At 44.9% G+C, this 18,189-nt stretch overlaps 2 protein-coding genes across 2 annotated transcripts in view; both read left to right on the top strand.

The window, feature by feature from the left end:
* Nucleotides 1-18,189, top strand: part of LOC127520852 (hemicentin-1-like) — a 44,141-nt gene that overhangs the window by 14,986 nt on the left and 10,966 nt on the right. The window lies entirely within an intron of this gene.
* Nucleotides 1,813-9,525, top strand: LOC127520845 (uncharacterized). Its single transcript, XM_051909499.1, has 6 exons — nt 1,813-1,949; nt 2,322-2,636; nt 2,849-3,163; nt 8,114-8,434; nt 8,665-8,976; nt 9,069-9,525. Exons 1-6 carry the CDS (start codon nt 1,892-1,894, stop codon nt 9,218-9,220), a joined length of 1,473 nt encoding a protein of 490 aa, XP_051765459.1. The 5' UTR covers nt 1,813-1,891; the 3' UTR covers nt 9,221-9,525.

The raw sequence follows: 18,189 nt of genomic DNA, 5'->3' as shown, positions 1-18,189 counted from the left end.
ACCTCGCGGAGATCCAGAAAAAAGTTCATTGGCGCCTCAGTGTCAGTGTCACTCAGAGAAGCTGTCAACCTCAGCTGTCAATCATGACGTCTCACCCCTGTTTTTATAGCATCAAATAACTAACTAAAACCAAACTTATTTAAAGAACAAACACTTGAACTTGCAGTGATAAAAACTGCCTAATATGACAGAAATTGCCTTTGAAAAAAAAATATTTGAAGTGTAATTTAATTGTTTTGTTTGTCTAACGTCCCACTGGAATACATGGAGAGGGCGGGGTTTATGACCTATACTGCTTCCAGCCACCTGTAATATCAAGCGTATTTTGCAGTATTAAACACATATTTATACTGATTTCATCAGGCTCAGAAAACTCTTCAAAAAGAACACTAAGAATGGCCTTCTCAGCTGCCATAGTTGCAACTCTTGCGTCATCAGAACAGGGTGTTCAACGCACCACCGTTTCTGTTTAAAAAACATTTTGCAACGTTTTGTCAGGGCTGAACACAGCCCAGAGCTCCTTTCAGGGGTGCAAATCTGTTCCTGCCCTGATTGTAAAGCAAAACGTGATTGGTTGCAGTGAGAGCGTGCCGCGATTGGTTAACGCAATGTGGCCGTTATCTGATTGGCCGGAGTAGTCGTTGGGTGGAGTCGACCTATTTGTGGATTTGTCCGCGGTCTTGATGCTAGAACTGTTTGAAAAACCACAAATGTGCAGGCAGAGAACCACAATGTACAGGTGTAGATTCATAAATGAATGCAGGCAGAGTTCTGCTATTTGTGAATATGTTTTTTATTAGCAAATCTCATTTTATTTTTTTGTGCATTTAATTAATTCCTGTGAAACTCCTAACATATTTTTGTGGATCTCATTCTGTTTATTTGTGCATATGATACCCACATAGTTCACTGAAATGTTGTTGAATCGTCATTTTTTCCTAAAGCCTTGTTGCTGTAATATACAGAGTGAACAGTTCAAATATGAGGATTGTTGTGTATATTTATCATAAATTAACTTCTATTTCAGGAAACACTGATCCAGGCCTCTACTACACTTCTCAGTTTCTCCTGAAGAAAAGACAAAGTTTACTTCTTTGAGTTTACTTCTCCTGAAGTAAACTTACACTAATTAGTTTCAAAAGTTAATTTGTTAAGATTCACCAAGTTACCAAAGTCTGTAATCAAAAGACAGAGATCTCATTATGAACTCAAACATTTCTCATCAGATTTTTTTCAAGACCAAATCTCACAGGCAGCAAAATAACAAATTTAAGTCTTATTTTGGTTTAACTTTATACATTTAAATGCTACTGTTCTCATAAACTTACTCTCATTGACTTTGCTGTAGCAACACAGGTAAAGATGATAAAAGTTATTCGCTAAATGTAGCGTGAGCGGCTCTGTTTGTGAGTCAAAGTTAAACCTGCTGTGGTCTGATTTATCCACATCTAATGTGGTTTGATCTGATGGTGAACAAACAGCTTCTGAATCGCTGTGTCTATTATTAGATGAATGAGGTCAGTGTGTGTCTCAGTAGTTTGTGGCTGAAGCGTTTCTTCATTTGTTCTAGTACTAATATGAACCAAAGAGAATTTAAAAGCATCTCTACATTTAAAGAAAATGATCTTAATTATGAAATCATAAAACATTCATTCACAATCATTATCATATATTATTGATGAATTATGCAGGGCTAGAATTCATTTTGAAAATGTAAGATATAGTAGAAGATTCATTTTCATGATGTCCTGTTTTACAGGAAGTGGTCGTGTGAAAAAACTGTGACAGAGGTTCAGTCTTTATAGAGAGGATCACAAACACACAGTGTGTTCAGTCGAGTTTCAGATCAATCTGAGAGTTTTCAGACATTTTATGAGTTTTCAGTGAACCGATGAAGAAAATGTTTCTCAGATTAGTTTTGTTCTGTTTGTGTTTGTGGTGTCGGGCTGGTGAGTTTTAAACATGTTTTTATGGTTGTTTCTGTTCTGGTATGTAATGAATTATTGACCATATCAGTTAGAGACAATTAACATTAACTATTATTCTCATATAGAAATAACTGAACTGAGAACAAGTTTGAATTCAGCTCTTTATTCACTGTCGTCTAGTAGCGAAAGGTTCATTCATACTGATTTTATTAATGTGAAGATCAAATACTAGCAGCATTAATTTTAATTTTTTCTTTTCATTTATCATTTTTGTCTCTGTAGAACTGAAGAAAATTATTCAAATACTCTAAACTAGAACTATTCATGGCTTAATTAAACCAGGATAAATGAATTATATTGAAGCTTTAATCCGTGACAAACTCTGTTCTTCAGGTGTGTTCGGACTGAATTCAGTGTCAGTGATGGAGGGAGATTCAGTCACTCTGAACACTAATCTTACTGAAAGAATGGATGATGATCAGATTATGTGGAGGTTTTGGACTGAAGACACTTTAATAGCTGAAATCAATGCAACGGCCGACAGAATCTCTGTATATGATGATGTTCTTGATGGGAGATTCAGAGACAGACTGAAGCTGGACAAACAAACTGGATCTCTGACCATCACAAACATCAGAACTGAACACGGTGGAATTTATGTATTGCAGATCCACCATAAGAACATCCTTTTCATTCTCACTGTCCATGGTGAGTTCAATATTATTTTTTTTTGCCTATTTCATTTTTTAATCACCAGATATGATATTAATCCACACACAATTTTGAATCATTTACATCTGTTCTGTTGTTTATTTTCAAATTTATAATTCAAACTAAATGATGATGAAGTTATTTAAAAGCCTGAATCTGTGACAAATCCTCTCTTTCTGTTTGTTCATCGTGTGTGTTTGTTGATACAGATGAAGTGATGTCAGTGAAGAAGGGAGATTCAGTCACTCTACACTCTGATCTTACTGAAATGAAGGATGATGATAAGATTCAGTGGAGATTTGGAGTTGAAAACACTGTAATAGCTGAAATCAATAAACAGGACGACAGCATCACTGTATATAATGGTGTTCTTGGTGGGAGATTCAGAGACAGACTGAAACTGGATCATCAAACTGGATCTCTGACCATCACAAACATCACAAAGAAACATGCTGGAGATTATGTCCTAATGATATGGGGAGCAAAACGATCATTAAAAGCTTTCAGAGTCTCTGTCTATGGTGGTGAGTAGAGATCATTTGTCCTGTCCTTCAGATATTCGTGATTTTAGCGTTTATAGACCTTATTCACATCAATGCCATCTTTGTTTTTTTATGGGAACAAAAGCAAGGCTGTGAGGGGTAGACATACACCTGGGTTGTACTGTTATTTAATGTGCCCCATTATGCTTTTTTGAATATTACCTTTCATATTACTGAGGAGACGCTGTTTTCTTCACTGCACTCAAAAGGTTTTTTTTTTTTTTCTAAATAATTGATATTATTATTATTCTGTAATTCTATAAAACATGCATACAGTTTTAATGCAAACATAATTTTGTCTCTGTATGCCACCAAAATAAAATTAAAATGAAACAATCAAGACAAATTTGAAGTGCAGACTTTCAGCTTTAATTCAGAAGGTTGAACAAAAATATCCAGTACGCAGTGCCAACTTTTTCAGCGGCTCAGACGTAACTGGACAGATTAATATAATCATAAATAAAATGTTCATTTTTAATATTTTGTTGAGAATCCATTGCGCCCAATGCCTGAAGTCTGGAACCCACGGACATTACCACAACTGGGTTTCCTCCTTTGTGATGCTTTGCCAGATGTTAATTGCAGCGGTCTTCAGTTTTTGTTTGTTTTGTTGGTCTTTCTGCCTTTAGTTTTGCTTTAGCAAGTGAAATGCATGCTCAATTGGGTTGAGATCAGGTGATTGACCCGGCCATTGGAGAATATTCCACTTCTTTTCCTTCAAAAACTCTTTGCAGTGCTTTGGATCATTGTCCATTTGTAGGCCTACTGTGAATCGCCGTTCTATCAACATGACAGTATATCCCTATACACTTCATCACACTGCCTCCACTGTGTTTCACAGATGATGTTAAATGCTTTTAAACATGAGCTGTTCCAATCCTTCTCCATACTCTTCCCATCATTCTGGTTCAGGGTGATCTTGGTGTCATCTGTCCAAAGAATGCTTTTCCAGAACTGGTCTTAAGATTTTTTTTTTTGCCCTGAATGTTTATTGTCATTCTAAAGCGGGGCATACACAGTGCAAATTCTGAAGGTCAGAAGAAAAGACAGACATGGCAAAGAGAATGGCTAAAGAAAAGAAAAGAGCATTGACTTTCTGTTCTTCAGAAACAACTCATTTCTGCTTTACGTGTTCCACCAGAAAAAAAACATCTGGCATGTTCATTCATTAAGCTGAACGACGAATATGGCACAATTTGGAATAACAAATTAAAAGTAGAGCTGTAAACTGAAACTGCAAAAATAGACTCTCTGTGGCTGTTTTTTTTATTTCAAGTCTCGTGTTCTGTCTGCCTCCGTGTGAATGCACTGCAGACACGCAAGACTCTCCACAGCACATGCCACTTCAACCACACATACGCACAAATTTAAACCAACAGCATCCTTTTTTTTTTCTTCTTCTTTTTTGATGTTCACAAATTATCATGAGGTCAGGAGGTGCAAGCTGCAAACTCGTAAGACAGTGTACACCTGGCTTAACTTAGAATGCATTTTCGAAAACTCACTGCCTGGACTCATCATCTCTGATTGTCTTCAGCAGTATCTCATTAACCTTGTTTACTATGCCTATATTAACCTAAGGTGCGTCCCAATTTCGCGAACTTATGCACTATTCTATGACATTTTTAAGTACAAATAGTGCGAGTAGTGTGTTCACACAGAACATTCCAAAAAGAAAAAGTGCACTTTAAGCACCTGGATGATGCACTAAATTAACGGAAAAAATGAAGTGTGGAATGTTGGACGCTGCACTCAGCTGTCGCAGCTTTAATTACGTAGTGGAGGGGAAGGGGGTATCGGACTCCGTTCCTAAATGACAAAATAACCTTATACAATTCATGCACTACATGGACATAGTGCATAAGTACATAGTGTATAAGTGCATAGTGTATAGTGTGTCATTTGGGACGCAACTCTAGTTTATTTAGTCATTCATTGTAAAGACTTGCATGTGTAACAACTGCATTTCTGGGCACTCCTTTGATTATCTGTTTTGACCCTGTTGCCTGTTTTCTGGATTTGCCCTGTTTGCCTGTTTGTCTGAGTTCTATTAATTAGCATCATGGCTCTTCCAAGCTTTATAATGACAGTGAATGGCTGGCATGAGTTAAAAAAAACAAGTTTAAAAAAAAAAATGAAATTTTCTAGACCTTGCATATCTTCCCAGATTTTGCCCTTATTGACTTTTATTGTTACAAACTCAATAAACACTTAATTTCAACTCATCTGTGATGGTCACTGTTTGAATTCCTGTATTACATGCTTTTGTTGAGTGGGTCCTCCTTCACTGTTGGAGAGGTTGAGTGCACTTCCCCTAAACATTTGTGGCTTGGCTCAATACATTTTGGAGCTTGGCCCACTATGGATTCCAGCATGTCCAGCATGTTCACTGGTTCTATGATTTCAGCATCTTCCATTCTGGTGGTTCTGACACCAGAGCCTGTACACAACGTGGCTTCTACACTAGAATGTTCAGCCAACATGGCCACCTCGCCAGAGCCTCCAGCCATCATGGAGGCTACATCAGTGTTTCTGGCCAACATGAACATTACATCTAAAGTTACCTAGGAGTTTGAGATGGGCTTCCAGTTTGGAGGACACAGCTAATGTCAGTGTGAGCAGCTAAATGCCTGCTGTGGTATCAAGTCTGGGGGTCTCAGAGGTTCTTCCGCTGTAATTTGTACTCCCTGTTACGGCGATGGGCATTTTGTGTGTCTGGGCAGTGTATGCTTCAACTTCTCCTGACATGGCGGCACCAGATCTAGTTTTGCCCAGGGTGGGCGGCGTCTGCCCACATACTTTCTTTTTGCCCAGACATGATAATGGAGGTCGTCTTTGGGTTTCCCTTCTGCCCTGATGTGACCACGGAGATTGTCCCTAAATTTCATGTATGCCCTGACACGACCATGGGGGTCGTCTTTGAGTTTCCCTTCTGCCCTGATACGACCACGGAGGTCGTTCATGAACTTCCTGTTTGCCCTAGGATGACTACTGGGGTAAACCTGGAGCACCCTGCCGGTTCCGTTATGACCATGGAGCATTCCCTTGAGCTCTCTGTCTGTTATGACACAGCCCCTGAGGCCAAGCCTAACCTCACTTTGCTCTTTGTTACAGTTTTGTCTGATCAGCCGTGGTGGTCTCTAGTTCTGTCAGATCTGCTCTGGGGGTCTTCAGCTCCACCGTGTTTGTCATCAGCTCTGCCTGCTCCATCTTGGTGGTCCTCAGCTTCGCCTTAGTAGTATTCAGCCCCGTCTGCTCTGCTGTGATCATCTACAGTTTTGCTGGGGATCCATGGGGATCTACAGACCCCTCTGCTATGCTGTGGTGGTCATCTGCTCCACTTTGGGGATCCTCAGTCGTGTCTGCCTGGCCATGGTGGTCTTCGGCTCTGTCGTTAGGATCTTCAGTACCATCAGCTCTGCTGTGGTTGTCATCTGCTCCACCATGGTGGTCTCTAGCTCTGCAGAAATGGTCCATCAGCTCTGCCCCGGCTACCTGCCCAGCCTGCTCCGCCCTGACTACCTGCCCAGCCTGCGCCAACCTTGTCCCCTGCCCAGCCTGCTCCACCCTGGCTACCTGCTCTGCCGGCTCCACCCTGACTCCCTGATCTGCCTCACTCTCCAATCTTGCCTCCACTTATGGAACTAGCCTTACGTCCTGCCCCTTCTCCACCTCTCTCCTGGAGGGAGATGGGCAGAGGGCCAGAGGACATTCCCCATTTGTTCGTTGTCAATCTAACATGGACTACATTTTCGAGAACTCACTGCCTGTACTCATCATCCCTGATCTTCAGTTGTGTCTCATTAACCTTGTTTACTCTGCCTATATTTGCCTGGTTTATTCAGTCTTTCATTGTGAAGGCTTGTATGTTTCATAACTCCATTTCTGTGTGCCCAGCGGCGATTATCAATATGTTTTATGGTTTTGACCTTGAATCGTATAATCGCCATTGGGCCATTGGGCAAGAGAGAGAACTCTGATTGGCTATTCACTTTAGTGAATGAGTCGAAGCACGAGAATAATGAGTGAGTAAACAAATCAAGGCGGTACAGAAAGAAGGCTGTTCTAATTTTACATCATGTACTTGAGTGTTCCCAGGCGAATGTTTAATATTAACGTGAGCCGAGTGGAATATAGAAAGTGATCAGCATGAATGATATTCAAAACAGTAAGCATGCACTGCTTTCTTTACAGTTTGTGTATCTGCAGTCTGCAGTGCTGGTCTCCCTTTCTAAATTACGAATGTAGACAAATATATATGAAAAAAATAGACAGCGGTCTCCTTACACGCAGGCGCAGGACACGTGTGCTGGCTGACAGTCGGCTGTAGTTCTCTCTGTGTGTTCACATGCAGTTTTTCTGCCCCGATGCAGGCTATGTGAGGCGACAACACAGCTTTTATCAGTGCTAGTTCTTTGGCGTCAGTTTGGTGTGTCCCTACTCTCTGATGGATTTGTTTTTGAAACCTAACAATGGTTTCAAAATGGTTTCACTTGCATATAGAGAGCTCCCTTGACTGCATCATGTGGTTTCACATCAGCAGCTTTCAAATGCAAAAACTGCACTTAGAATCAACTCCAGACCTTTTACCTGCTGAAATGCTAAAGAAATAACAAAATAATCAATTTAAAGCTTAAATTTAGTTGTTTGGCATATAGTATTTCTATGTTCTCTATGTAATATTGTTATGTGTGTTTCTGTCAATGAAGTTTTCCAACCATAAGAGTTTTCAGTTACACCAAATATCTTTAAAAACACCACACTGTTCTAGTTATTGATATGAGAAGTGTATCAGTTTTTCTTTTTCATTTAGCATTCTTGTCTGTCTGTTGCTAAAGAACATTCAAATACTTTAAACTAGAACTAGTGTCACTTATGGTTTTATTAAACCCGGATAAATTGGTTATGTTGAGGCTTTAATCTGTTCTTCAGGTGGTTTGGGTGATGATGGAGTGAAATTACTGTCAGTGATGGAGGGAGATTCAGTCACTCTGAAATCTGATCTTACTGAAATGAAGAATGTTGATGTGATTCAGTGGTCGTTTTGGATTGAAGACCCTTTAATAGCTGAAATCAATAAACAGGCCAACAGCATCACTGTATATTATGTTCTTAATGGGAGATTCAGAGACAGATTGAAACTGGACAAACAAACTGGATCTCTGACCATCACAAACACCAGAACTGAACATGCTGGAGTTTATCAACTACAGACCCACTATATGAGCATCATTTTCATTCTTGCTGTCCATGGTGAGTTGAATATTAGTTTCACCCATTTGTTTTTTCACAGTTTATTGTAATCACAATATTAATCTATAAACTATTTTTCTACTTTTACCGTTTCTGTTCTGTTGTTTTCTTATATTTCCAAATTTAAGTGTCAAGCTTTTTACTTTAATACACAATTATAGAGTTATTTAAAAGTCTGAATCTGTGATGAACCCTGTTTCTGTTTGTTCTCCATGTATTTGATGATACAGATAAAGTGACGTATGTGAAGGAGGGAGATTCTGTCACTCTAAACTCTGGTCTTACTGAAATAATGGATGATTATGAGATTATGTGGTGCAGTGTATATGAAAATGTTATAATAGCTGAGATCGATAATCAGGCCAAGAGATTCGCTGTATATGATGATGTTCTTGATGGGAGATTCAGAGACAGACTGAAGCTGGACAAACAAACTGGATCTCTGACCATCACAAACACCAGAATGAAACATGCTGAAGATTATGTGGTACTGATAATGAGAGGATATTTGTCATTAAAATCTTTCAGAGTTTCTGTTTATGGTGAGAAAAGATAATTTGTCCTGTTTTCAGATGTTCTTGATATTAGTGTTTATTGACTGAACTGATCTCAGTTTGATGTTTTTATTCCTCAGACTCTGTCCACTGTTGTGGTTCTACTGAAGCTGTGATCCGATTGGTCTTCTCTGCTCTGGTGGGCGTGGCTACTGTCATTCTTGTGGTTTATGACATCAGATCCAGAAGAGCTGAACAAGATCAAGCACATGTTCCCACATCAGAAACCTAATGGTGTAATTTCTCATATTACTATTTTTTTTTTGTCATTTATTAATATTCATTTATTTGTAATGGCTTCATAAATTCATATGTTGGTATTTACTGGTTGTTATTTTTAGGCTGCTCATTTCCACTCCAGAACATGATTTGAGAACACACAGCAACATATTTTCTCGTGCTCAAAATGTCAAATGCGATTGTTTGTCATGATAAAAACTGATAATTGCCAAATACTGCACTGCTTACTCTAGATTTTTTTATATACATTTCTCTCAGATAAAATGCACAAATCTGACTTTACTTCTGCTGTTCATCTGTTGCTTGTTTTTATCAATAAAGTTTTTTCACTCTGAGCTTCAAGAGTCTCTCCATATTTTATTACATTTATTATTTCAAGCAACTCCTGTAGAAATATTAAATGCATAATGTTCCAGTTACCACTGTAAAGCTGCTTTGAAACAATCTGTATTGTAAAAAGCGCTATGTAAATAAAATTGATGTATCTTAACATTTTCAGCACTACTCCACATTTGAAACTTTACATAATTGTAAACATTATTTCTAAATATTTACATTATTATAAAGGTAATTAGGTAAAATCCTAGGTAAAACTAAAATTGATTAATATTCACTATAGCCTAATACTAGTTTGTTTGTGTGTGTATATATATATATATATATATATATATATATATATACAGGTGCTGGTCATATAATTAGAATATCATCAAAAAGTTTATTTATTTCACTAATTCCATTCAAAAAGTGAAACTTGTATATTATATTCATTCATTACACACAGACTGATATATTTTAAATGTTTATTTCTTTTAATTTTGATGATTATAACTGACAACTAAGGAAAATCCCAAATTCAGTATCAGAAAATTAGAATATTGTGAAAAGGTTCAATATTGAAGACACCTGGTGCCACACTCTAATCAGCTAATTAACCCAAAACCACCTGCAAAGGCATTTAAATGGTCTCTCAGTCTAGTTCTGTAGGCTACACAATCATGGGGAAGACTGCTGACTTGACAGTTGTCCAAAAGACGACCATTGACACCTTGCACAAGGAGGGCAAGACACAAAAGGTCATTGCAAAAGAGGCTGGCTGTTCACAGAGCTCTGTGTCCAAGCACATTAATAGAGAGGCGAAGGGAAGGAAAAGATGTGGTAGAAAAAAGTGTACAAGCAATAGGGATAACCGCACCCTGGAGAGGATTGTGAAACAAAACCCATTAAAAAATGTGGGGGAGATTCACAAAGAGTGGACTGCAGCTGGAGTCAGTGCTTCAAGAACCACTACGCACAGATGTATGCAAGACATGGGTTTCAGCTGTCGCATTCCTTGTGTCAAGCCACTCTTGAATAACATACAGCATCAGAAGCGTCTCGCCTGGGCTAAAGACAAAAAGGACTGGACTGCTGCTGAGTGGTCCAAAGTTATGTTCTCTGATGAAAGTAAATTTTGCATTTCCTTTGGAAATCAGGGTCCCAGAGTCTGGAGGAAGAGAGGAGAGGCACACAGTCCACGTTGCTTGAGGTCCAGTGTAAAGTTTCCACAGTCAGTGATGGTTTGGGGTGCCATGTCATCTGCTGGTGTTGGTCCACTGTGTTTTCTGAGGTCCAAGGTCAACGCAGCCGTATACCAGGACGTTTTAGAGCACTTCATGCTTCCTGCTGCTGAACAACTTTATGGAGATGCAGATTTCATTTTCATTTTTCAACAGGACTTGGCACCTGCACACAGTGCCAAAGCTACCAGTACCTGGTTTAAGGACCATGGTATCCCTGTTCTTAATTGGCCAGCAAACTCGCCTGACCTTAAGCCCATAGAAAATCTATGGGGTATTGTGAAGAGGAAGATGCGATATGCCAGACCCAACAATGCAGAAGAGCTGAAGGCCACTATCAGAGCAACCTGGGCTCTTATAACACCTGAGCAGTGCCACAGACTGATCGACTTCATGCCACGCCGCATTGCTGCAGTAATTCAGGCAAAAGGAGCCCCAACTAAGTATTGAGTGCTGTACATGCTCATACTTTTCATGTTCATACTTTTCAGTTGGCCAAGATTTCTAAAAATCCTTTCTTTGTATTGGTCTTAAGTAATATTCAAATTTTCTGAGATGCTGAATTTGGGATTTTCCTTAGTTGTCAGTTATAATCATCAAAATTAAAAGAAATAAACATTTGAAATATATCAGTCTGTGTGTAATGAATGAATATAATATACAACTTTCACTTTTTGAATGGAATTAGAGAAATAAATCAACTTTTTGATGATATTCTAATTATATGACCAGCACCTGTATATATATATATATTACTTCAAACATGAATTAGTGTTTACAGATTAACTTAAATCCTCTAAATCTTTGTAAAATACTCCACACAATCACTAGTTTACATGATACCTTCATTTCTTTTTGATGAGTATCATATTTTACAGTAAACTCATGACTCCTTTAACTTTATGATGACAAAAACTATTTAACCTTATTGTCTTTGTTTGTGGCTCCCTTTTACAACAAATTATGTGTTTTAATAAACACTGTTACAAAGACCACAAACTGACATACAAACCAAGAGTAAAACTGCCCTACTAAACGACACACTGATCATCATAATGGTGACTAAATGATGCACATGCTCTACTTTTGTTCCCTTTCAGTCGGTCACGTTCGACGTACGTCAGTAGTGACCGACGAATTGGGATATCGCTAGAGAGCCCTATCAGCTTCGAGTGAACTACAACAGGCCAATGAAGTTGGCGTGCGATATTTGCATAATGCGCACCGCCCCCGCCAGGTGATATAAATAGGGGAGCAGATGCAATCGCACTCTGTCTTTCGCTTCGGAGCCAACCTGTGTGTTCCTGCTGTTAGTCTGAGAGTGACTTCGCAAGCCTTTGAAGAGCTTTTGTTCTACAGTGCTGGCTTTATGGCACCTTACAGCGAGGCCGCGAGCTTCCCAGAGTGAGCTTCTCGAGCTGTTATACAGCTCTCAACTGCTGTTTTCACAGCATTATTTGCCCCGTTGGTTTGCGATTTGGGCCGGTTCCTCTGTGTGTGTGACTCAGGGAGTGAAAAGTGTACCTGCAGTCACATCGCGGCTGTTCCCTGTGTGCTTCGGCACAAAGAACAAGAGCTTCTAAAAGAGCTTCACAGACAGACACTGCGTCTTTTTCAAGACGTCATTCTGTCTGTGCGTTTCTGGAGGCGGTCGTTTCCTATCCTCACTGACGGCCACAATCACTTTCTCTCATGTCTGCTTAGCGTGCTGAGACTGTGTTTGTGGGTGGTTCATATTCTCTTGTAAAAAAAGAGAGCATGCCCACGTCGGCGCGTTGTTCGTCTTGCCTTTCTCGTAAGGGCTTGAGCGCTCAGCGCGCCGTGTGCCGTCGAGCTGCCGGCTGACAGCGCGCGTTGCCATGGCAACCCAGCGCGTTGTTCGGCGCTCTAGATGCGTGGTCGAGACTCGAGTGCCTCAAACGAGGTGGAGTCCCCTCACCTATTCCCCGATCTAGTTTCTCTTTCTGAATCAGAAAAGTACTACTTTTGGTGAATAAGCCAGGGTGACCAGAGGATCACAGTGGGGCATTACCTGCCGAGCCAATCTCCGTGGGCCCCCCACTCCTCTAGCGCATCGCAAACATGCTGTGACTGTGTTCGTGGGTGGTTTATGTTTGGTAAAAACATGGCCACGTCGGCGCTCAGCGCCGTGTGTCGTTCAGTTAGACGACCACGTTCACTCTCTCACATGGCTGGTAGCTTCTGGGTGGATTGCTGGTCCTTCTCATGGGGGACCTAGCATCTTAGTCAGGGCTCCAGCAGAGGATCAGATGTCGACTGCTACATTGGAGAGAGGGTTGTTGGGCTCTGGACATGAAGATGAGGCTGAGCGTCCCACGGTTGTGATGTGCTCATGCTGAATCAGATTCAGAGTTAACGACCATGCTTTCCCGGGCCCCTGGGGGCGTGGTGTGACGCGTACTCGCCTTGCCCCGCCCCCTGTCTTAGCCTGGACGTGCATGAAAAACTTGGCAGTTTAGAAGCCTTTCTTGGTGCCAAATATGGAACACCAAAAGGGTCATATCTGCATTAAGTTTTTTCTCTCTCACTACCCTCTGTGGTGGGGTGGCAGTGCTACGGGCACACCACCTCTGCCCTGCATGGGTCTTGGCCCCCGGCAAGTCTGTGGAAGGCCAAAGCACTCATTGCATATGGGTAGTTCTGAGTCGGGGTTGAGCTACGCATGATGCAAGTCATAGCGCAGGCCCCTGGCCAGACAATGTCTACCATGGTGGTCTGAAAACACCCCTGGCTAGCCTTGCAGAGGTGTGTCATCGTCTAAGTACGCTTTCTCGATGCTCTCATCTCACAAGCTGGCCTAAAATCCAGCCCGCTCAGCCCGCAGCCAAGCCACTTGGCTAGCGAGAAGTGGTCCTGGAGAAACTGGTGACCTGGAGCTGAGGTAAACAGTTCTTCGGGAGACGATGCCCGCATCGCTCCCTCCCCGGAGGAGGGCCGGGTGGAGAATTTTGGTTTGTTCCGCCGCTGGCTCTCCGGAGACCAGCGGTGCCCACGGAGTAGAACTGTTTTCTGACCCTCCAGGTCCCAAGAGGGCGCGGCTGGCAGTGCGCGAGGCCCCACCTCGCCACTCTCAGCCCCCTCTCACTTCGCCAGCAGGTCCCAGTGTGTTGGTTGAGGCCGCCTCCCATGTGCCGTCTCCCATTCACACTGCCACCTTGCAGAGTCTGACCACACTACGGGCCGCTATGCCGTCCGAGTCGGGTCCAGCACTCTACCTCGCTGCCCCACGCCCGGTACGTCTGTGGTCCATTTGGTCCCGCTGGTTCGGTGTCTGGAAGCCTGGCTAGCGCTTTCCAGCCCGTCCCGCTGGCTCATTTGTACCATCAGACTCGGCTATGCGATTCAGTTCGCCCGGCGTCCCCCGGTGTTCAGGGGTGTCCATTACACTCGTGTGTCCCTGGACAATGCACCTGTTCTCTGGGCGGAGATTGCTGTCCTCCTGGCGAAGGATGCAGTCGAGCCGGTCCCTCCAGCCGATTTGAAGTCAGGGTTCTCCAGCCCCTACTTCATTGTACCCAAGAAGGGCGGTGGGCTACGGCCAATCCTGGATCTGCGTGTCCTGAATCGGTCCCTTCTCAGGCTGCCGTTCAAGATGCTTATGCAGAAGTGCATTTTCAAATGCATCCGTCCCCAGGATTGGTTTGCAGTGATCGACCTGAAGGACGCGTACTTTCATGTCTCGATTCTGCCTCGTCACAGACTCCTACGGTTTGCGTTCGAGGGTCGGGCATATCAGTACAAAGTCCTACCCTTCGGGCTGGCCCTGTCGCCCCGCGTCTTTACGAAGGTTGCGGAGGCGGCCATTGTTCCGCTCAAGGAACAGGGCGTTCGCATCTCAACTACCTCGACGACTGGCTCATCCTGGCCAGCTCGTGGGAGCAGTTGTGCGAACACAGGGACATGGTGTTAGCTCACCTCAGTCGGTTGGGTCTTCGGGTCAACTGGGACAAGAGCAAACTCTCCCCCGGGCAGAGGATCTCTTATCTCAGTAGGGAACTGGATTCGGTCGCCTGGACCGCGCGCCTCTCCGAGGAGCGCGTCCAGTCAGTGTTGACCTGCCTGAGTACGCTCAAGCGCAGGACGGCGGCCCCACTGAAACTCTTTCAGAGGCTCCTGGGGCATATGGCATCCGCAGCCGCAGCCGCAGTCATGCCGCTCGGATTGCTTCATATGAGGCCGCTTCAACACTGGCTCCGCGGCCGGGTCCCGAGATGGGCGTGGCAGCGCGGTACGTTCCGTGTCCCCGTGACACCGAACTGCCGTCGCACCCTCACCAAGTGGTCAGACTCTTCGTTCCTGCGGGCTGGAGTTCCCCTCGAACAAGTGTCCAGGCATGCTGTGGTCCACACAGATGCCTCTGCCACGGTGTGGGGGGCCACGTACAACGGGCATGCAGCATCGGGTCTGTGGACGGGGCCCCAACTGCATTGGCATATCAATTGCCTCGAGTTGCTAGCAGTACGTCTTGCACTGGGCCGCTTCCAGGAGCTGTTGACAGACAAGCACGTACTGGTCCGCTCGGACAACACTGCGGCCGTTGCGTACATCAACCATCAGGGTGGTCTACGCTCCCGCCGTATGTCGCAACTCGCCCGCCATCTCTTGCTATGGAGTCAGAAGCATCTGAGGTCGCTTCGTGCCATTCACGCCCCAGGCGTGCTCAACCGTGCAGCCGACGAGCTCTCACGGCAGCCTCCGCTTCCGGGCGAATGGCGACTCCGTCCCCAGGTGGTCCAGCTGATCTGGCAGCGCTTTGGCGAGGCACAGATAGATCTGTTCGCCTCCCGGAGACTGCCCACTGCCAGTTCTATTCCCTGACCGGCGGCACGCTCGGCATGGATGCCCTGGCAATCAGCTGGCCCCGGGGCCTACGCAAATATGCGTTTCCCCCAGTGAGCCTTCTCGCACAGCTCCTGTGCAAAGTCAGGGAGGACGAGGAGCAGGTCTTGTTAGTGGCTCCATACTGGCCCACTCGGACCTGGTTCTCGGACCTTACGCTCCTCGCGACAGCACCTCCCTGGCCCATTCCTCTGAGGAAGGACCTCCTGACTCAGAGACGGGGCACCCTCTGGCACCCGCGTCCCCACCTGTGGAAACTCCATGTGTGGTCCCTGGACGGGACGCGGAGGTTCTGAGTGATCTCCCGCAAGCGGTCGCAGACACCATCACTTCCGCTAGAGCTCCTTCTACGAGGAACCTCTATGCGCTGAAGTGGAACCTATTCGTCGAATGGTGTTCCTCTCAACCAGAGCGAGAGGACCCCCGATCATGTTCGGTCAGAACCGTGCTTTCCTTTCTGCAAGAGGGCCTGGAGCGAAGGCTGTCTCCCTCCACCCTCAAGGTGTATGTTGCCGCTGTCGCCGCACATCACTATGCAGTTGATGGTAAATCGCTAGGGAAGCACGATCTGATCGTCAGGTTCTTGAGGGGGGCGAGGAGACTAATCCTCCCTGGCCCCCCTCTGTACCCTCTTGGGATCTGACCCTGGTTCTTACATCTCTCCGGGGTCGTCCCTTCGAGCCTTTGCAATCAGTCGAGTTAAAAGTACTGTCCTAAAGACCGTCCTCCTGGTTGCATTGGCCTCGCTCAAGAGGGTAGGGGACCTGCACGCATTTTCGGTTGACGAATCGTGCCTGGAATTCGGGCCCGGTGACTCTCACGTTATCCTGAGACCCCGGCCTGGATATGTGCCCAAGGTTCCTACCACTCCCTTTCGAGATCAGGTAGTGAACCTGCAAGCGCTGCCTTCGGAGGAGGCAGACCCAGCCCTAGCTTTGCTCTCTCCCGTCCACGCTCTGCGCCTGTACGTGGACAGAACGCGAAGCTTTAGGACCTCAGATCAGCTCTTTGTCTGTTACGGAGGCCAGCAGAAGGGAAAGGCTGTCTCCAAGCAGAGGATGGCCCACTGGATAGTGGACGCCATCGCCCTGGCGTATGAGTCCCAGGGCGTGCCTTGCCCGCTCAGGTTGAGAGCCCACTACACCAGAGCAGTGGCCTCTTCCTGGGCGCTGGCGCACGGCTCCTCGCTGACAGATATCTGTAGAGCTGCGGGCTGGGCGACACCTAACACGTTCGCTAGATTCTATAGCCTTCGTGTAGAACCGGTATCTTCCCGTGTACTCGCTTCCACCAGCCGGTAGACGCGAAGAGCCCGTTCTAGTGTCGGCTTGCAATGCCACTCCCGCCCCCTGGGCCGGATACGTGCATCCTTTTTACTCCAGTCGAGTTCCCCGCTTGGCGAACCCTGTCGAGTTCCTCCGCCTCCCCCTTCGGCTCGGACATTGCGGAGTGTCTGATGCCAGGCCAAACCTCCGTCACCGACGTTGACGTTTGGCTGGGTTCCACATGTCGTGACCCCTCCACGTGAGCGGTCCCATGTGTGTATTTGTCCACGGTCAACTCCCTACGGCGAGCCCGTGTCTTTCCCTAGCAGAGCCAGCTCTGCTGTCACCTGTCAGATGAGTCTCCCCCCTACCCAGGTGGAGCCATCCCAGGGACTCCATATGCGTACTGCCCACGGCCAGTCCATATGTGTACTCTCCACGTAAATTCCTCCCCTACAGGTGGGTAGTGGTCTCCGCAGCGTCCCCTACGGGTTCGCTTCCCCAGTGTAGTCTAGTTTACTTAGTGGGTATATCGGAACAGCAGTAGACTCTCTCGGCGTAAGCTCGCCCCCTTCCCCGTCCCACTGGTGCGCCGGGTGGCTAGAGCTTGCGCTGGGCACTGGAAGGGGTTCATACTGTGGCGCTTTATTTGGGATCCCAATTCGTCGGTCACTACTGACGTACGTCGAACGTGACCGACTGAAAGGGAACGTCTCGGTTACGTATGTAACCCTCGTTCCCTGAAGGAGGGAACGGAGACGTACGTCCCGTCGCCACAGTTGTTGTACCCTCGCTGTAGTGCAGACTAGGTTGTCTCCTCAGCGAAAAACAGAGTGCGATTGCATCTGCTCCCCTATTTATATCACCTGGCGGGGGCGGTGCGCATTATGCAAATATCGCACGCCAACTTCATTGGCCTGTTGTAGTTCACTCGAAGCTGATAGGGCTCTCTAGCGATATCCCAATTCGTCGGTCACTACTGACGTACGTCTCCGTTCCCTCCTTCAGGGAACGAGGGTTACATACGTAACCGAGACGTTTTGGTTCCTCTCAATGTTTTTTTTCCCATCTGCTTGAATATCTTCATTCATCTTCAATTATCTCTATTCTGTTTTTTTTTTGCCTGTCATGAGGAAAACACAGAAAAAGCATAGAGAGTGTGAAGCTGGACAAAAAAAAAAATGCTGTGATAGACGATGTTACATTAAAGATATGCATATTGCATATTTAGAAAAGAGACTAAAGCCCAGATAGTCTCCATAAGCTTTTATACATTG

This window comes from Ctenopharyngodon idella, chromosome 10 (assembly GCF_019924925.1).
Source record: "Ctenopharyngodon idella isolate HZGC_01 chromosome 10, HZGC01, whole genome shotgun sequence".
In the NCBI taxonomy this organism is placed as follows: Eukaryota; Metazoa; Chordata; class Actinopteri; order Cypriniformes; family Xenocyprididae; genus Ctenopharyngodon; species Ctenopharyngodon idella.
This window is presented reverse-complemented; position numbering and strand designations above follow the sequence as displayed.